The 22,020-nt window shown below is 39.3% G+C and overlaps 2 protein-coding genes across 3 annotated transcripts in view; both read left to right on the top strand.

Annotated features, from left to right (window-relative positions):
- Positions 1 to 22,020, top strand: part of LOC128703785 (non-lysosomal glucosylceramidase) — a 291,380-nt gene that overhangs the window by 177,756 nt on the left and 91,604 nt on the right. The gene's annotated exons all lie outside the window — the stretch shown is intronic.
- Positions 1,618 to 20,650, top strand: Lamtor1 (Late endosomal/lysosomal adaptor, MAPK and MTOR activator 1). 2 transcript variants are annotated; one of them, XM_053798613.2, is made up of 6 exons: positions 1,618 to 1,775; positions 4,211 to 4,278; positions 4,988 to 5,080; positions 9,381 to 9,489; positions 16,130 to 16,231; positions 19,741 to 20,650. In XM_053798613.2, the coding sequence occupies exons 1-6, from the start codon at positions 1,734 to 1,736 to the stop codon at positions 19,831 to 19,833; spliced, it is 507 nt and encodes a 168-aa protein (XP_053654588.2). In that variant the 5' UTR covers positions 1,618 to 1,733; the 3' UTR covers positions 19,834 to 20,650. The 2 variants fall into 2 exon arrangements, with proteins under 2 accessions (XP_053654588.2, XP_053654587.2); XM_053798612.2 differs by having other exon boundaries at positions 1,620 to 1,775; positions 4,208 to 4,278.

The following is a 22,020-nucleotide window of genomic DNA, read 5'->3' on the forward strand; positions in this document are numbered from 1 at the left end:
TAAGACCATCCAGTGTGATGGAGTATGACAGTAGGACGATGCATCCTGTGTGATGGAGTATGACAGTAAGACCATCCTGTGTGATGGAGTATGACAGTAAGACCATCCAGTGTGATGGAGTATAACAGGAAGACCATCCTGTGTGATGGAGTATGACAATAAGACCATCCAGTGTGATGGAGTATGACAGTAAGACCATCCTATATGATGGAGTATGACAGTAAGACCATCCTGTGTGATGGAATATGATAGTAAGATCATCCACTGTGATGGAGTATGACAGTAAGACCATCCTGTGTGATGGAGTATGACAGTAAGACGATGCATCCTGTGTGATGGAGTATGATAGTAAGACTATCCAGTGTGATGGAGTATGACAGTAAGACCATCCAATGTGATGGAGTATGATAATAAGTCCATCCAGTGTGATGGAGTATAACAGTAAGACCATCCTGTGTGATGGAGTATAACAGTAAGACCATCCTGTGTGATGAAGTATAACAGTAAAACCATCCTGTGTGATGGAGTATGACAGTAAAACCATCCAGTGTGATGGAGTATGACAGTAAGACCATCCTGTGTGATGGAGTATGACAGGAAGACCATCCTGTGTGATGGAGTATGAGAGGAAGACCATCCTGTGTGATGGAGTATGACAGGAAGACCATCCTTTGTGATGGAGTATGGCAGGAAGACCATCCTGTGTGATGGAGTATGACAGTAAGACCATCCTGTGTGATGAAGTATGACAGGAAGACCATCCTTTGTGATGGAGTATGACAGGAAGACCATCCTGTGTGATGGAGTATGACAGGAAGACCATCCTGTGTGATGGAGTATGACAGGAAGACCATCCTTTGTAATGGAGTATGACAGGAAGACCATCCTTTGTGATGGAGTATGACAGGAAGACCATCCTGTGTGATGGAGCATGACAGGAAGACCATCCTGTGTGATGGAGTATAACAGGAAGACCATCCTGTGTGATGGAGTATGACAGGAAGACCATCCTGTGTGATGGAGTATGACAGTAAGACCATCCAGTGTGATGGAGTATGACAGGAAGACCATCCAGTGTGATGGAGTATGACAGGAAGACCATCCAGTGTGATGGAGTATGACAGTAAGACCATCCTGTGTGATGGAGTATGACAGTAAGACCATCCAGTGTGATGGAGTATGACAGGAAGACCATCCTGTGTGATGGAGTATGACAGATCAATGTCACTACGCAGTGCTATTGAATTAATTAAATTAAAAATGATCAGTTCAGTGTATTCAAATTCGTAAATAAAATAAGTATTCATAATTACCATATTATTCCTATAATTAATAATTTTATTTTGCTAGTTTTATTTTTTAATGATTATTTATTATAGATTAGCTTTCTCATAATCAGCTTGATTGAAGTTTGGCCTGAGATTTGAAGTAATTTTTATGCATATAATGTCGGGAAAGCTAATTTTATTAGTAGTAATAGCCTCTAATTTTACTGCATCACCTCAGTAATCATTTTGAATTGTAATATTCAAAATAAATTAATTCTTATAAAAAAAAAATTGTGATTTTAAAGTTATGGTCCCTTGTTGTTGTGGTGAAGACGAGCTGTGATTGGCTGAGAACAGTGCTGGGCTGTGATTGGCTGAACGTGTCTCAGCTGGGTTGTCGTTGTTGTCCAACTCGTCAGTCATATGACTCAAAGCTGCTCAAACTCTCCTTAATTTGTCTTCTCGATGGGATGTTGCTGCAGTACCGAGCAGGAGAGTCTTTCTCAGGTACAGCAATGATGGAGTGTTAGTGGCAGTGAAGTGTCAGAAGGGAGGAGGTGCTGACTTAACCTCTCCTGCGTGGTACAACTTCATGTGTTTGCTCTGACCCGCCCACTGGTAGAGATTTCCATTATAATTACCCCCCTCGAGGGAGGTGCCTTGAGTCCGGTAAGGGGCTCGTGATCCAAGGAATTGGAACTATCTGCCCCTTCCTTGGATCGAAGTGGATTGCCTTCCATTCCTTCAAGCGCTGTTTGACGCTTTGAGTTTAGCGCTCCCCATGATTGTAATATAGATTTCCATTATTTATTTGATGATACATTGAATACCGAAGTATTGATTAATTTGCTTGGTGTTTCACAAAGTATTACGTGTATGTGATGAACATGTTCATTTTGTATATCCTTCATAAATTTGGTTTTAGTGCTCAGATATAACTGCTGTCAACAGGAGAATATCACCATCTACAGTCTTGCCTTTATTGAGATAAATGGTTCACAGAACCAACAGGATGATAAATTAGATACTTTTGCAACACTTGGGTATCTTTATTGTGGAAATGTTTTGCCAACCAGTGGCTTCCTCAGTCCAATACAGAGAAAATTGTTGAGGATCAGGAGTTTGAAGTAATCAGTCGCTAAGCCTTGAATTGATGTGATCAGTCTGTCAGTCTTGATGAGAGTACAGCATATGTGCAGAGAAAAAGCTTATATATGAAGGTGGCCCGGTGGTCTGGTGGCTAAAGCTCCCGCTTCACACACGGAGGGCCCGGGTTCGATTCCCGGCGGGTGGAAACATTTGACACGTTTCCTTACACCTGTTGTCCTGTTCACCTAGCAGCAAATAGGTACCTGGGTGTTAGTCGACTGGTGTGGGTCGCATCCTGGGGGACAAGATTAAGGACCCCAATGGAAATAAGTTAGACAGTCCTCGATGACACACTGACTTTCTTGGGTTATCCTGGGTGGCTAACCCTCCGGGGTTAAAAATCCGAACGAAATCTTATCTTATATACTGCAGACAAGTGAGGTGGAGCAGTTGTAGGTGGTGTCACCTTGGACAAATCCATAGGTGGGTCTTTGTATGTTCATCTAGCATCTAACTTTTCTCTTCCTCCTTGGGAGGTTCCAACAGTTCGAGTCTGTTCTTCCCCACTGCTGTGCGCAAAAGCTTAAATACCTACAGTTTCTTCTCGCTCCCTTTTTCTCAACCACTTACAGCCTCGTGCCATTGCAGTTTACATTGATAGTTGTAATTCCTCTGATGGTGTCATGTTTGCAGCAGTGTTCCCGGTGTTGTGTGAGGTAATTTGTTGGACTCGGCTAGCATTTTCACAACCAGGCTGTATGCAGTTCTCGTAGCAATTATCCGTATTGCATCCAGGCCTACCTCAACATTTGTGGAGTCTCAAATTCCTTTAGTGCTTTGCAGGCTATCAAAAAATTTAATTCTCCTCATCCCTTAGTTCATATGCAGCTTTGGTTGTACTGCATTCCTAACAAAGAAATAGTTTTTTGCTAGGTCCCTGGGCATGTTTGATGTTTGGGGGATTGAGCGGGCAGACTCTACTGCATGGTCAGCAGTTCATGACCTTCCAGTTTCATATAGAGGTATTCCGCTCTGTTTATTTTGCTGTAATCTCTAGCCTCCTTCACAGCTGTTGTCAGCAATGTTGGCCTGAGTTGATTCATAACAAATTATGTTCTATCAAGCAGAGTTTAGGATTCTGGTTTCTTACCATTGTTGTGGTTGGGAGACTACGCTTTCCTGTCTTCGCATTGGACTTGCATCTCACTCATGGGTATCTCGTGAAGAGGCGCCCAGTTCCACTGTGTGTGAATTGTTAGGTTCCAGTTTGCCATATTATGTTGTGCTGTCCTGTCTATCAGCGAGCATGCAGAATTTTCCTCCATTGTCGTCACAGCTCTTAACACCCTCGCTTTATTTTCTCTCCTTGCTGACAGCTTCACCTTTGACACAAACTCCCTCTTTTTGACAGCAACGGATTTATTACACAACCTTTGATTATATGTACTTAGCACTTCTCACCGCCCTTAAAAACTCTACCTCCATTATACTCTCCACCCTTGCTAGTTTCAGATCAAGTATATCAATGCATTTCACACACCCTACCCTACAACGCTGAATGACCCTGGTGGATTAAGCACTTCGTTTTGATTATAATAATCTTATATCACAGCATTGTACAATAAATGTAGGATTTTGTAAAGCTCTAAAGCCCATTGCATAACTAAATTACAGCTAAACAGTATAAGAAATGATGCCACCTAAGGCTATATAAAATACTGCTTTTCATCTAAAAGTACCTTTCATTCTCCAGGAGCTGTATGACCCACTGGGTTCAATGCTATCCATTACTATAATAATTCGACTAAAAGCCATTCTCACCAGTGTTTATTAAGATGAATTTTTACCAGCAGGATGGTGAGGTCAATGAGAGAACTCGTCTAATTGACCCGGTCAGCAATGTTTATCAGACCAATGCAAGGTAATGCAAATAAAGATGTTTGTTAATTTGGTTTATTTTGTACTGTTGGCTGTATGCATTGATTTCAAAATTTTTGCTGTATATTATCAAATGGAAGGTCTGTACACTTATTCATAAAAGGCTGGTTTTATTATGTCTCAAGTTGTTTTATTATGTTTTGAGACTCCTAGTTTTATACTTTGGGAATGTCATTAAATATTCTTTTTATTTTTTAAACATTTTTGCATATTACATTTTCTCTCTTAATTTTTTGTCATATTTTTTTTTGTACCTGCCAAATTTAAGCTTAAATTAAAATGAACTCTTAAGTTGTAATGAGCAACTGTTAATGAATTAAACAGAAGGGTGGATGAGGGGCTTGAACTGCAGTCCATAAATTAACAGTCCAGTGCTCTACTGTCTAGATGGTACTGTAGAGTACACAAATAACCCGCACATAGAAGAGAGGAACTTATGACGACGTTTCAGTCCGACTTGGACTATTTACAAAGTCACTTTGGAAATGGTCCAAGTCGGACCGAAACGTCGTCGTAAGCTCCTTTCTTCTATGTGCGAGTTATTTGTGTATCGTTCCAGTCACAGTATTGTGCCTTTTTTTGGTACTGTAGAGTGTTGGACTGTCAATTTATGGATTTTGGTTCAAGCCCCTTGTCCACTCTTCTGTTTAACTAAAATCCTTAAAATATTTTTGACCTTTAATTTATTTCAGCTCCAGTGAATATGGCAACCACTATTCAAGTTCTGCCACAAAAAAGTCAGATGAGCAAACAGCTCTTAATCGAATTCTGCAGCAGACAGCCAGGTTAGATTTTTTTTTTCCAGTAGTGCATATCTTTGTTTACTTAATTCTTTCAGCTTGTTTTATTCAATTTAGAGTTTGACTAGATAAATTTTTTCCATAGTTGCATATATGATGCCCCATTTTCCTCTCAAAAACACAATTAATTAACCTGAATGTTATGCTACTGTTAAATTCTTGTATATGGTCATTGTATGAATAACCAGCACATAGAAGAGAGAAGCAAGCTTATGACAGTGTTTTGATCTGACTCGCATTATTTACAAATCTCACTGTAACTTGTAAACGGTTCGTCATTAGCTTCTCTCTCCTCTGTGCGAGTTATTTGTGTATTGTTCCAGTCACGGTATTGTGCACTTTTGTTCTGTATGGTCATTCTCATATTCTCATTGTTTCTTAATGTAATTGCCTTACTGTATATAATGTATAGTTACTGAGCAGGATAAAATAAGGGAAAAATGTAAAGGTATGGATAAATTTTAATTCCAATTGATGACTGCTGTGTATACATCCTGTCCAACCTGTAGAATAGTTCGTATAGGACTTGTGCATCATCCTTCATACAAATTTTCCTTGTTTGCTCTTTTATCCTTTATCTTAATATTTACTGCTTTGTTTTTCAAAATTTTGTTACTGCATATACTGCAACTGCTTATCTGTGAGGCCATTTCTCTTAGAAAATGGAGGTCAGCTATACATAATGAATTGTAGGTGGCTGTGATTGTTTGCTTAAGTTAGGCATCAAAGTTCAGACATGAAGTTTGTTATTAATTTTTACTAGGCATCAAGTAGGCATAATATAGGATCATGAGGAACATTGACACCAATCATTTAACCAGATAATTTTGAAACGGTTAAGAGAATATATTGATTCCAGAGAGGTTTGTAATTCTGGTGAGGGGCTCTTGAACTAGGCAGTTGAACTTGCTCTTACCTTCCTTGGGTCGAACCTGATTGCCTCCTATTCCACAGGTGTTGTGTAACCCCCTATGATTTAGAACTTTCCTCAAAATATATAAATAACAATAATTAAATTTTGACATTTTTTTGTGTTTTTATTTTTGGCCTAAGTCAGTGTTGCCAATGAAGAAAGTAAAACAGAGTATGGTTCTCTTTAACTTTCTTCATGTGGGATTATTAGTACCTTATGACAGTACTGTACAGCACATATATCACACATTCTCTTAAAATAACTATTGAATTAGGTATATTTAGGCTATATTTATATATTAGGTAGTAGGTTGGTAGACAGCAGCCACCCAGGGAAGTACTACCGTCCTGCCAGATGACTGTGAAGCAGAAACCTGTAACTGTTTTACATGATGGTAGGACTGCTGGTGTCTTTTTCTGTCTCATAAACACGCTAGATAACAGGGATATCTTGCTACTCCTACTTGCACTTTGCTCACACTTCACAGACACGCACACGCATATAGTGCATATATGCAAGGAATTCGCAAGAGCAGGCGAAATATACACAAACACTGATCTCTGGCTGAAGGAGACTCGAACCTAAGAACCTTGGAACAAGGTACGCAGTGCCTTACCATTCTCGCCACACTGGACCAATACCTTGGCATCCAGCTTGTGCTAGACGTTTGATCCAAGGCAGCCAGCTTTCAGGGAGAAGGCTTACAGCTTTTCATCTCATCCACTGCATGCATCAGCCTTACTAGAGATTTTAACAATGCAAGGAATTTGCAAGAGCAGGCAAAATATACACAAACACTGATCTCTGGCTGAAGGAGGGGATGAGATGAAAAGCTGTAAGCCTTCTCCCTGAAAGCTGGCTGCCTTGGATCAAACGTCTAGCGCAAGCTGGACGCCAAGGTATTGGTCCAGTGTGGTGAGAAGGGTAAGGCACTGCGTACCTTGTCCCAAGGTTCGTAGGTTCGAGTCTCCTTCAGCCAGAGATCAGTGTTTATGCATGTATATATATACATACATCTAGGTTTTTCTCCTTTTTCTAAATAGCTCTTGTTCTTCTTTATTTCTTCTATTGTCCATGGGGAAGTGGAAAAGAATCTTTCCTCCATAAGACATGCGTGTCGTATGAGGCGACTAAAATGCCAGGAGCAATGGGCTAGTAACCCCTTCTCCTGTAAACATTTACTAAAAGAGAGAAGAAGAAAAACTTTATAAAACTGGGATGCTTGAATGTGCGTGGATGTAGTGCGGATGACAAGAAACAGATGATTGCTGATGTTATGAATGAAAAGAAGTTGGATGTCCTGGCCCTAAGCAAAACAAAGCTGAAGGGGGTAGGGGAATTTAGGTGGGGGGAAATAAACGGGATTAAATCTGGAGTATCTGAGAGATCTAGGTTTTTCTCCTTTTTCTAAATAGCTCTTGTTCTTCTTTATTTCTTCTATTGTCCATGGGGAAGTGGAAAAGAATCTTTCCTCCATAAGACATGCGTGTCGTATGAGGCGACTAAAATGCCAGGAGCAATGGGCTAGTAACCCCTTCTCCTGTAAACATTTACTAAAAAAGAGAAGAAGAAAAACTTTATAAAACTGGGATGCTTGAATGTGCGTGGATGTAGTGCGGATGACAAGAAACAGATGATTGCTGATGTTATGAATGAAAAGAAGTTGGATGTCCTGGCCCTAAGCAAAACAAAGCTGAAGGGGGTAGGGGAATTTAGGTGGGGGGAAATAAACGGGATTAAAGGGGGAAATTATTTCCCAGTAAAAATAGGCCTTAGACAAGGATGTGTGATGTCACCGTGGTTGTTTAATATATTTATAGATGGGGTTGTAAGAGAAGTAAATGCAAGGGTCTTGGCAAGAGGCGTGGAGTTAAAAGATAAAGAATCACAAATAAAGTGGGAGTTGTCACAGTTGCTCTTTGCTGATGACACTGTGCTCTTGGGAGATTCTGAAGAGAAGTTGCAGAGGTTGGTGGATGAATTTGGTAGGGTATGTAAAAGAAGAAAATTAAAAGTGAATACAGGAAAGAGTAAGGTTATGAGGATAACAAAAAGATAAGGTGATGAAAGATTGGATATCAGATTGGAGGGAGAGAGTATGGAGGAGGTGAATGTATTCAGATATTTGGGAGTGGACGTGTCAGCAGATGGGCCTATGAAAGATGAGGTGAATCATAGAATTGATGAGGGGAAAAGGGTGAGTGGTGCACTTAGGAGTCTGTGGAAACAAAGAACTTTGTCCTTGGAGGCAAAGAGGGGAATGTATGAGAGTATAGTTTTACCAACGCTCTTATATGGGTGTGAAGCATGGGTGATGAATGTTGCAGCGAGGAGAAGGCTGGAGGCAGTGGAGATGTCATGTCTCAGGGCAATGTGTGGTGTGAATATAATGCAGAGAATTCGTAGTTTGGAAGTTAGGAGGAGGTGCGGGATTACCAAAACTGTTGTCCAGAGGGCTGAGGAAGGGTTGTTGAGGTGGTTCGGACATGTAGAGAGAATGGAGCGAAACAGAATGTCTTCAAGAGTGTATCAGTCTGTAGTGGAAGGAAGGCGGGTTAGGGGTCGGCCTAGGAAGGGTTGGAGGGAGGGGGTAAAGGAGGTTTTGTGTGCGAGGGGCTTGGACTTCCAGCGGGCATGCGTGAGCATGTTTGATAGGAGTGAATGGAGACAAATGGTTTTTAATACTTACGTGCTGTTGGAGTGTGAACAAAGTAACATTTATGAAGGGATTCAGGGAAACAGGCAGGCCGGACTTGAGTCCTGGAGATGGGAAGTACAGTGCCTGCACTCTGGAGGAGGGGTGTTAATGTTGCAGTTTAAAAACTGTAGTGTAAAGCACCCTTCTGGCAAGACAGTGATGGAGTGAATGATGGTGAAGTTTTTCTTTTTCGGGCCACCCTGCCTTGGTGGGAATCGGCCAGTGTGTTAATAATAATAAAAAAAAATTATATATTAGTAATTTTTTTCTTTCAACATACTGGCCATCTCCCACCGAGGCAGGTGACCCGAAAAAAAGAAGAAATCTATACAAATAAAATACAATATGTGCTACAACTTCTGTTAATGCATAAAAATATTTGAATTACAAAGATAACAATACACAAATAACCCGCACATAGGGGAATGAAACTTATGATAACGTTTCAGTCTGACTTAGACCATTAAATAGTCACTAACTAGTGGCTAGTTAATAGTAAAAGTTGGACTGAAACATCATCATGAGTTGCATTCTTCTATGTGTGAGTTATTTGTGTATACATGTATAGGTACTGTGTATCTGGAGTGTTGCTGAGTTGTAATTTGTTATCAAGTGTCAGGTTGAATAAGCATAAATTTTTTCTTATGAATAACATTGTTGTACCCATATTACAGCAATATTATTGATGTGGGAGCTTTGGAGTGCCACACCTTGGAGCAGCATGAGTATATAGAGAGAGTGAGAACGTACAATCAGCGGTTAAATATGGTCCCACCACAAAAGGTAGTGTATAGTACTCTTAACTTCTTTACTCATCTTTAGTCAAAATAATTTTTTTTAATATACTGGCTGTTTCCCACTGAGGCAGGGTGACCCGAAAAAGAAGAAAACTACAGTGGTACCTTGACTTACGTGTGCCCCAACTTACGAGTTTTCCGAGTTACGAGCCATCGCTCGGTTGATTTTTTGCTTTCGGTTGCAAGCCAGAATCCGAGTTATGAGCGAGCTTCAGATATTGGCAGCATATCTGAAGTCGAATCCAACTGTGTACCCAGAGGAATGTCATGTACTTTGTCCCATCCCACATGCTCTTCCAAGACATAACTGGAAAGATAATACTCCCACACTAATCCCAGATTGTAGTGTGGCACCTCATCCCTTGTTTGGTTCTCATATAACTCCGGGGAAGAGGTAACCTCCATTTCAACACTCGGAGTTTTTCCAGGAACATTATTTAATGTGGGTTGGAGCACTGATACTGGTGGGTGGAGTCGTCATGGTGGTTGGTGGAATAGTGAAGGTGGTGGGTGGAGTATACAATATTTCCTATTTATAAATACTTTTTTTCTTTTTTTTTTTCAACAAGTCGGCCGTCTCCCACCGAGGCAGGGTGACCCAAAAAAGAAAGAAAATCCCCAAAAAGAAAATACTTTCATCATCATTCAACACTTTCACCACACTCACACATTATCACTGTTTTTGCAGAAGTGCTCAGAATACAACAGTTTAGAAGCATACACATATAAAGATACACAACATATCCCTCCAAACTGCCAATATTCCAAACCCCTCCTTTAAAGTGCAGGCATTGTACTTCCCATTTCCAGGACTCGAGTCCGACTATATGAAAATAACCGGTTTCCCTGAATCCCTTCACTAAATATTACCCTGCTCACACTCCAACAGATCGTCAGGTCCCAAGTACCATTCGTCTCCATTCACTCCTATCTAACACGCTCATGCACACTTGCTGGAAGTCCAAGCCCCTTGCCCACAAAACCTCCTTTACCCCATCTCTCCAACCCTTTCGAGGACGACCCCTACCCCGCCTTCCTTCCCCTATAGATTTATATGCTTTCCATGTCATTCTACTTTGATCCATTCTCTCTAAATGACCAAACCACCTCAACAACCCCTCTTCTGCTCTCTGACTAATACTTTTATTAACTCCACACCTTTTCCTAATTTCCACACTCTGAATTTTCTGCATAATATTTACACCACACATTGCCCTTAAACAGGACATCTCCACTGCCTCCAACCGTCTCCTCGCTGCTGCATTTACCACCCAAGCTTCACACCCATATAAGAGTGCTGGTACTACAGTGGACCCCCGCATAACGATATTAATCCGTTCATGAGAGCTCATTGTTATGCGAAATTATCGTTATGCGAATGAATTTTCTCCATAAGAAATAATGGAAATCAAATTAATCCGTGCAAGACACCCAAAAGTATGAAAAAAAAATTTTTACCACATGAAATATGCATTTTCCTACACACAAAGAGAAGGATACATGCACAATAGTAGAGTAGTACATGCACAGTATATATTGTGCATGTACTACTATACTAAATGAAGAATAAATGACACTTACCTTTATTGAAGATGCAGCAATGACTGATGAGACACTGTGTCCTGGGAGTGCCTTTTCCTCCTGAGTACTGTAGGTCCTGTTTGGCATTTTCTTCCAGAACAGGCCTTATCACACTGTGTATGCCACTACGATTCTTAAATCTCTCAAACCAACCTTTGCTGGCTTTAAATTCACCAATATGACCACTAGTTCCAGGCATTTTTCCCTGTTCACCTGGGTGTTAGTCGACTGGTGTGGGTTGCATCCTGGGAGACAAGATTAAGGACCCCAATGGAAATAAGTTAGACAGTCTTCGATGACACTGACTTTTTTGGGTTATCCTGGGTGGCTAACCCTCTGGGGTTAATTGTTTCTTGGTATTCTCAATAAGCCACACCAACAACGGTGCTACAGCAGCAGCAGCAGCTGACAGTGCTACAGCAGCAGCAGCTGACAGTGCTACAGCAGCAGCAGACAATGCTACAGCAGCAGCAGACGATGCTACAGCAGCAGCAGACGATGCTACAGCAGCAGCAGACGATGCTACAGCAGCAGCAGACGATGCTACAGCAGCAGCAGACGGTACTACAGCAGCAGCAGCAGCTGACAGTGGTACAGCAGCAGCAGCAGCAGCTGACAGTGCTACAGCAGCAGCAGACGATGCTACAGCAGCAGCAGACGGTACTGCAGCAGCAGCTGACGGTGGTACAGCAGCAGCAGCAGCTGACGGTGGTACAGCAGCAGCAGCAGCTGATGGTGGTACAGCAGCAGCAGCAGCTGACAGTGCTACAGCAGCAGCAGCATCAGCAGTTGACCATGGTACCACAGTATTTCGATAATATTTCTCACCCTTTTTACCACAGGGTTGGCACTAGAAGCTTTCTTGGGGCCCATGGTCACTTATTTTGCAGATAAAATCACCAAAACGCTGTAATAATACGAAATGTTCCGATTGTATGCTTGGATGTTACCGCGGAGGCTGGCTTGTAAACAATGCCACCGGCGGAACATGTGAGGCTGGCTCAGGCCGCACATTAGACATGTCTCAGACGAATAGTGTTGAGCGGGTTTTTTAGCGGTATGCGAGGCAAAATTTTAGTGATAAAATGTATCGGTATGCGGATTTAACGTTATGTGATGCCAACGGTATGCAGGGGTCCACTGTACTATACTTTCATACATTCTCTTCTTTGCCTCCATAGATAACGTTTTTTGACTCCACATATACCTCAACGCACCACTCGCCTTTTTTCCTTCATCAATTCTATGATTAACCTCATCCTTCATAAATCCATCCGCCGACACGTCAACTCCCAAGTATATGAAAACATTCACTTCTTCCATACTCCTCCTCCCCAATTTGATATCCAATTTTTCTTTATCTAAATTATTTGACACGCTCATCACCTTACTCTTTTCTATGTTCACTTTCAACTTTCTACCTTTACACACATTCCCAAACTCATCCACTAACCTTTGCAATTTTTCTTTAGAATCTCCCATAAGCACAGTATCATCGGCAAAAAGTAACTGTGTCAATTCCCATTTTGAATTTGATTCCCCAAAATTTAATCCCACCCCTCTCCCGAACACCCTAGCATTTACTTCCTTTACAACCCCATCTATAAATATATTAAACAACCATGGTGACATTACACATCCCTGTCTAAGACCTACTTTTACCGGGAAGTAGTCTCCCTCTCTTCCACACACCCTAACCTGAGCCTCACTATCCTCATAAAAACTCTTTACAGCATTTAGTAACTTACCACCTATTCCATATATTTGCAACATCTGCCACATTGGTCCTCTATCCACTCTATCATATGCCTTTTCTAAATCCATAAATGCAATAAAAACTTCCCTACCTTTATCTAAATACTGTTCACATATATGCTTCAATGTAAACACTTGATCTACACATCCCCTACCCACTCTGAAACCTCCTTGCTCATCCATAAAAAAAAAATTTGTGGTTTTTTGGGAGTTGGAACGGATTAATGGCATTTCAGTTAATTTCACTGAGGAAAATTTATTTGATATACCTGGAAATTGAGTTATGAGCTGGGCCACGGAACGACTTACTCATAAGTCAAGGTACCACTGTATAAAGTTATAAAAAGATAGTGTGGCTATTTTAATATAACTTTGGCCATTTTCTATCGAGGCAGGGTGGTCCAAAAAAAGAAGATACACTTTCACCTCTCCATCACTGTCCTGTTAGAGGGGCGCTGATCATACAGTTGAAAACTGCAAATATTCCCACCCCTCCTTCAGAGTGTAGGCACTGAAAAATTGCACACATGGACACTTTTTTTTAGAACCATGGTATTCTGAAAACAAAAAAAAATCTAATAATTACAAATAATAAAATGAGATTAGTGATGGTAATGGTGTTTGTGTATGAATTTTGCATTCATTAATTTTTAAGGGGATGGTCAGGGTAACCTCTAATTTTCAGTACAGTAATTCATCCTGTCGGCATCTGGGGCATGTTATTACTACTACTACCCAAAAACAAAACAATCAAACTAACAAAATCAGATGAACCCCTACTCACTCCAACTGAAACAGCAAACAGACTTAATGTTTTCTTCTCCACCATAGGAAAAAATCTAGCAAACAAAATACCAAGCACAAACACCCGTCCATCAGACTACCTCATAGGTACCTACCCAAATACGCTATTCCTAGCTCCAACCAACCCCATTGAAGTTACGCTCATCATAAACACCCTTAAAAACAAGGCAGGAGACATAAACAACTTGCCTGCTTTTATGTACAAAAAAGTTTCTCAAGTATTGTCACCAATTATTGCAACGCTCTTTAACAGATCCATTGAATCATCTACCTTCCCAACAATTCTCAAAATAGCGAGGGGTCACTCCGATCCATAAAGGAGGTGTCCAAGCTGACTTGAATAACTATAGACCAATATCTAACTTACCACTGCTCTCTAAAATCATTGAAAAATTAATTCATAGACGGATCTATTCCTACCTCGTTTCAAACAACATATTAAACCCTTGTCAGTTTGGATTCAGGAATAATAAAAGCACAAATGATGCTATCATACACATGCTAGAACTAATATATACCGCACTTGAAAAGAAAGAAGCCCTGTTGGGCATTTTCGTTGATTTACGTAAAGCTTTCGATATGGTCGACCATGAACTGCTGTACTCCAAATTAATGCACTATGGTATCAGAGGCCACTCCCTCAACTACCTAAAATCATACCTTAGTAACAGAACTCAATATGTGTATGCAAATGATGCAAACTCTTCCACCCAACCAATCACAGTAGGAGTCCCACAAGGAAGCGTCCTTGGACCACTCCTCTGTCTCATCTACATCAATGATCTACCGAATGCATCACAGCTACTCAAACCCATATTATTTGCAGATGACACTACATATGTCTTTTCCCACCCAAACACAGTCATACTAGCAAACACAGTCAATGCTGAATTACAGAAAATATCTGCCTGGATGATGACTAACAAACTTAACTCTGAACACTGATAAAACCTATTTCATTCAGTTTGGAAACAAAGCTGCAAATGATCCAATTAACATAACGCTAAACGCTGAATAGATCATCAGTTACAAGACTCAGAGGGAAAAATTCCTAGGTATCCACCTTGACAGTAGCCTTAAGTTCCGGACACACGTACAACAAATCACAGAAAATCTCCAAGACTGTAGGCATACTATCAAAGATAAGGTACTACGTTCCACAATCAGCTCTCCTGGCACTGTACCATTCACTCATATACCTTATCTTACATATGGAATTTGTACATGGGGATCAACAACATCCAATCACCTAAAAACCCTAATAACCCAGCAAAAGGCAGCAGTAAGAATGATAACAAATTCCCACTCCCACCAGCATACTCCACCAATTTTCAAGTCTGAATCTGCTCACCTTAAGAACATCCATACTTATTCATGTGCCTACTACATACACAGAACAATACACGCAAATATAAACCCTCCACTCAAACTTCTCCTCACCAACCTAAACAGGACACACAAATAACCCGCACATAAAAGAGAGAAGCTTACGACGACGTTTCGGTCCGACTTGGACCATTGACAAAGTCGGACCGAAACGTCGTCGTAAGCTTCTCTCTTTTATGTGCGGGTTATTTGTGTATCGTTCCAGTCACGGTATTGTGCCTTTTTTTGTTATTTATAAACAGGACACATGACCACAACACAAGACACATCTCTTTTTGATATACCTCGTGTCCATATCACACTGTAAAAACTCTATGCACATAAAGGACCCCAAAGTATGGAATTCATTACCAGAAGATATTAAAGTAACCCAGTCTGAAAATCAATTTAAGACTCTTCTCAAAAGCCACTTAATCACCCTAGACTAAACACTAAATACTCAGTACACACTTACTCACCTATGTACTCCCACATCATAACTGAAACAATCACTTTGAACCTTTTATCCATTATTGACAGGAATATATTTGAATCATTGTTTTCACAAAAAGCATTTTTGAATATAAATATATCTTTGTCTTATACAAATTTTGATTCATTTGTAATTAATATTCTACTGTACAACAATGAAATAATTACTATCCTACTGTACAACTATGATATACTCTTTAGTGTTAAGTAGACTGTAAGCCAATGATGTTAAGTTGGCCCATAATGCCTAGGCATAATAGAGGCTCTTTTGCATTGCAACCCACTATTGTAAATACAAAATCTCGTTGTACTGTTTGCAAAGACATAAAATAAATAAATAAATAATGTAGGATTTTATCAGTTTTGATTGCCTACTCTAAGAAATTCACAAGCACTTGCATGCTGAACCATAAATATCACAACGATGAAAAATACTAAAATTTATAGTTCTCAAAAACTTCCTAATGGTCTGTTAAGGTGAAATGCTATAACATATAACTGTAAACAAGAAATAACTTAGTAATAATGATAGAAATTCTCAACAAAATGTTAGATTAGTTGCATCAGTGTCCATTTATCTAACAAGAAATAACTTTACCACTGTATTAAAATGAAAGTTCTTCTGGCAGATTCCCAACAGAGTCCACCCTGAAGCTCAGCTCTTGTGTGATGTGCCAGCAGTAGAGAGAATCTTATCTGCCCAGCCAATATTATTGGCAGATTTCAACTTGGTATGTATTTTCAATACATTATAATATAGTGGAAAATAGATTTTTATGTACGTACTTGTAAAAATTAAATTTTCAATATGTGCATAATTTCAGATAAGGCCCCAGTTATACGGCAAGTTAGGTTGCAGACTACCAACAAAAAGTGATCGCCAGAAAGTGGAGCATACCCTATCATATACAGCCTCTCCTCACTTAATGACAGAGTTTCATTCCTAAGACCATGTCGTTAACCCTTTGAGGGTCGACAGGCCCTCTCAGAAACTCTTTCTCAGGGTCGGCCAAATTTAAAAAAAAAAAAAAATTTCTTATGAAAAGATAGAGAATCTTTTCCCGATCATAATGACACCAAAATTATGAGATTTGATGGAAAACTTACGGAATTATGCTCTCGCGAAGTTAGCGGTCTCGGCGATGTTTACGCATCGGCGATTTTGCCCAACTTGAGCCCCATTTTCGGCCAATTCCTCTGTACTAGTCGACAAAAAACATGAATATTTCGCTAGAACTACATTTTTTCTATTGAATGAGTGCAAGAAACCACCCATTTACCATTTTCAACTATCCAATACAGTGGTCAGAATTTAGCAATTTTGCCAATTTCACACAAATTTCAAAAAATGCCAATTTTCGAATAGGGTCCAGAACAAACAAGAAATACATTCCTGGCACTAAAATGACATTTCGTCTGTTCATTAGTCACGTCTCAAGGCCCCTCTTACATTCTTTTGCTTTCCACTTTGAATTTTTATTCTCACGAAAAATAGAAGATTTACTGTTTTGCAGACTACTGCATTAGTATAAAAAATGGTATAAATCATATTGGCGCACTTGCAAAAGAATGTTAGACTCACCAGTTGATGTGTATTGGACGCTTGGCATGATTTGTTTACTTTGAATTTTGGTAAAGATCGAACATTTCTGCTACTTTGAGCTCAATTTCAAGGTACTTTTCATTGTAAAACCAGTGAAAATCATCTCAATTTCTGTGATATGCATTCCATTCTATAAAATGAGACCAAGAAAACTAGAATACAACAATAAATACCATACGAAAATACAGTGCAAAGTCGCTGTTTTATGCCAAAAAAACGGTGAAAGTTTTTTTTTTCTCATTATGCACTGTGTGCTGCAGGATTTTTTTTATACTGTGCACACTGACCACATAGACCCATTCTTTCATATGGAGGCCTACCAGCCTTTTCCCGCGAGATTTGACGGCGCTAGAATTTATGCGTACTAGTACGTCAAAAACCCCTGCGCGTAAGACGTACTAGTACGTCCGAAACCCTCAAAGGGTTAAATGAATTCGTCGCTGAGGAGCATACTATAATGGTAGAGTTTGTGCCAACCATCTTTAATATTGTTCTAATGTCACCTTTGCACCATTTATAACATTTCTGGTATATTTTTAAATGCTTATACAGTAGTTTACTGTATATTGAAATAAAATAGAGGGAGTCAGCTCTAATATCCATTATTTAGGTATGAATACTGGTCAGAGAGCCCGTCTTGAGTCCGAGGCGTCGGTAAACGAGTACATCGCTAAGTGAGGAGTTTCTGTATTAAGTATGCAATAGAGCTAGGCCTAAAAAAAAAAAGATAAAACAGAAGAAATGTGTAGTACACACATTATTTACCTTAAAATATTTTTGTCGGGATGAAAGAATGCCACAGTAGTGGAGCTGGCCCATATAAATGGAAAATGGGTTTAATTGAAAAGGGGCCGCAATAGCATAATGCCATAAAGAGGTCCCTTCCTGTATACGTGAAGTCAAGGAGGTTCATGATTTGGCATCAACGAGTTTCCAGTTAGTTTATGATGACCTGCACACAATAATCTACTTTATCTTTGCGCATCTTTACACAAATTCCACCGATCAAATAGGCAGGTCATATAGCGTTATTATTTACCCTTGATTATAATAGTACAGTGGATCCCCGGTTTGCGATGGCATCAGTATCCAATAAATCCGGTATTCGATACATTTTAACGCAAAAATTTTGCCTCGGTTCCCGTTAAAAAACCCACCATACGCGATTCGTCCGAGATGTGTCCACGTGTGGCCTGAACTGCCCCGGGCATGCCAGTATTTACAAGCCAGCCAGTGTGCTCGCATCTAAGGATGGATTCGGTACATTCCATATTATCAGTGTTTTTGGTGCTTGTTTCTGCAAAATAAGTCACCATGGGCCCCAAGAAAGCTTCTAGTGCCAACCCTGTGGTAAAAAGGGTGAGAATTAGTATGGAAATTAAAGATTTTGAAGGGTTTGGGGCTAACCCTGAGAAGCCTATGCCAGTTGTGGAATCCATTGTGCCTACTTCAAAAATTAAGGAAATGTGTGCACAGTGGGTTGAACTGCAAAACCTTTATGGATGAAAATCACCCTAACACAGCTATTGCAAGCCGTGCTGGTGACTATTACAATGACAGTGTTGTGGCCCATTCTAGACAAATCGTAAAGCAACGGGAGGTACAGAGCTCTATGGACAGATTTGTTGTGCGACAGAGGTCCAGTGACATTCAAGCTGGTCCTAGTGGCATTAAAAGAAGAAGGGAAGTAACCCCGGAAAAGGACTTGCTACCTCAAGTCCTAATGGAAGGGGATTCCCCTTCTAATCAATAAGTTCGACACTTTCCCCTCCTCCCATCTCATCAATCATCACCAGATCTTCATTAAAGGTAAGTGTCATGCATTCTATTGTTAGTAGAGTACTACAAACTGTGCATGTCTTCTTCAGTTTGTGTGCATTAAACTTAATATTTCATGTGGTAAAATTTTTTTTTTCATACTTTTGGGTGGCTTGCACAGATTAATTTGATTTCCATTATTTCTTATGGGGAAAATTGATTCGCTTTTTGATAATTTTGGTTTACGATGAGCTCTCAGGAACAGATTAATATCACAAACCGGGGGTCCACTGTACATACAATAATTACACAGTGTAATACAAGACAGTTAAATAATCTACACACAGTGTAATATAAGACAGTTAAAAGATAAATGTTGACGAGAGTATAAGTAAGCACTAAGTAGAGGATTTTCAACACTAAGGAGTTAAAAACCACTTGATAAACTTTAAAGTTGACACTCATCCGTCAGTGTTGAATCATCAGCTACAGTAACATTGTACAAAATATTTTAACTGTACATTCTGTACTTCAAAATTGTTCTTGATCCTTATCCTACCATTGTGTCAGTTCCCTCACTCTCTCATGCTGCACATATTAATTCATGAATTGAGGAAATGCTTGTTAAGCAAGCACAACATTCATTCTGACCTTTTTATTTTTTTTTTTTTAGCACACTGGCTGTCTCCCACCAAGGCAGGGTGACCCCAAAAGAGAAACACTTTCACCATCATTCACATGCACAGATACGAGTTTAGATGTCCCTCCAAACAGCAAATATCCCTAACCCCTCCTTTAGAGTGCAGGTGCTGTACTTCCCATTTCCAGGACTTGAGTCCAGCTAACCATTTTCCCTAACATTGTATCCTTAATTCCCAGATGATTTCTTCAACCCAGAAGGTGGTAGCAGCATTGTCACACATAAAAGTGGATCATAAGGAAGATTTAGTTGTTCCATTTGGGATCCCCTGACAGTCTTACTACCAACCTTCCTATGCAGATCAGCTTGCATCTGCTGTCATCCTCTTCCGACGACTCTTCTCTATATTTACATCAGCCAGTCAAGCACCTTCAAGCTACACTTCAATTAGAGAGTGAGGAACTTGTGTGTGTGTACAAGCATGTGTGGGTATATGTTTGAGCATGCATGTGCGCACACGTGCTTGTGCTAGCATGCGCATGCACATTTGTATGTGGCTCTCATGGTGTTTGTGTGGGTGTGAATACTTGAATAGAATGATACAGTTATTAGTATTTATCATTTAAGAATATATATTTTTTACAAGTTGTAGTAAATTTAAGGAAATAACACCAGTGTCTCTGAATTGAGCAACTAAAGGTGGTAAGTGATGGAGATTGAAGCTTGCTTGAAAAGACCCTCATGTCTTGTAAGCACCCATATGCAAGTAAGAACTATTACTGCAATATAATATTTGATATGTCTAATAAATGAAATTTCTTGTCTCTGGTCTAAGTTTTTTCTCTTCCTATAACATTAGTGAATTTTTCAATTATGTCTAGTCCTATATATGTTCATTTATCTTTATATATTATTTATGTTGAGTCTGCTATTTATAATTTTGAAGACCATTGCAGAATATAGCTGTATTTTAACTGTATTACTTATTACAGCCATTACATAAGTGACTTAATGCTTTTGACAGGGATAAAACATTTGACATAACATGCTAGTGCTATGTTGTATGCATGCGAAGTATATTTTCTAACTTCACGATAAGTATGTAGTGTCGGTAGTGGATTTAACAGATCAATATATGATTATCACATGTGCATTGTTTTATTTGTACTTATTACAAAAATGAGCCAAGTCCGTGCGGCACGAACATCTTTTATTTGCCAAGGTTTTAAATCTGAAATATTTAATCAGTTCATGTTAACCCGTAAACGGTCCAAACGTATATATACGTTTTTTCAACATTTGAAAGTATGTAAAAAAAGTAGTTTTTTTTTTTTTTTACATTTGAAAACGTGTAAAAAAAACTTTGATCTACGTTTTTTTTTCGTTATTGAAAATATGTAAAAAAACGTAGTCTACTTTTGGAGCACTACGCATATGAATGTAGATCTGCTTGGATCATTTACGGGTTAAGCATTAAACTCTTGGGTAAGTGGGAGAGAGATGCACTTCCTATTTTAACTCGCCTGTAATTAAGTGAATTCATCTTTCTCACTGGTGATTTACTTGCTGAATAGAAGGCTGTATATTACATTGTTATCAACATTATGTGCAGTATTGAACATACTCTCAAGGAAGTATTAAATGATTATGACTCGTGTCACAAATCTAAAGAAATTTGATACCAAACAGTACTATAAATTTGTTCCTTGGGTTATTTCATTGAGAAATTCAGTGATATTACTACCCATCTTAATACCCAAATTGATTCTTATTTGCCAAATTTTTCATGTCATATTAATTTTTCAAATGTAAAAATTTTGCATTTATTCACAGTGGCTTAATGCTAGATAAAAAAGTGAGGGAATGCATTTTGAAAGTGTTGCTCAGATGTGGTAACACACTTTTTCCATAATGGCGAACGCAGCACTCATACAGCCAAGGGTCGGTAAATTTTTTTGAAAGTTGACTCGAGTGCAGGGAATTTTTGAGGCCATATGCACTGGATATTAAGATGTATTTTGTGGTTGAAGCTACAGTAATTTATAGTGTCATTAGATATGACCTCAATGGAAATAAGTTACTTTTAACTTTTATGGGATTATCCTAGATAATGTACACACATCACTATGTATGATAATTGTACTTATGTGGACCCGTACCTAAATAAACTTACTTATGTACAGTATGACATCCATCATGATCAATAAAAATAACTAACAATGGAAATTATTAAATAAAAAGTTTAAGTGGTATGCCTTGGTGGCTATTAAACCGAAAGGTTATTTAATAGGCTAACACTACTTGCACCCTCACATCTGTACATGGAAGGAATAAGCAGCACATTGGTGAGTTTGTATCATAATTTGGATGGAGAATGTTTAGACCAGAGATTTGTTCTGAGTTGAGCCTTTTAAGTTTTTTAAACTTGTGTAATAAGTGACATTTTTGTGGGCAACAAATCATGTGTAACTGTACCCATAATGTAAATTTTAAGTGCAATGTCAGTGTGCAGCTTAGGA

The sequence above is a fragment of the Cherax quadricarinatus genome, chromosome 87 (genome assembly GCF_038502225.1).
Source record: "Cherax quadricarinatus isolate ZL_2023a chromosome 87, ASM3850222v1, whole genome shotgun sequence".
NCBI lineage: Eukaryota > Metazoa > Arthropoda > Malacostraca > Decapoda > Parastacidae > Cherax > Cherax quadricarinatus.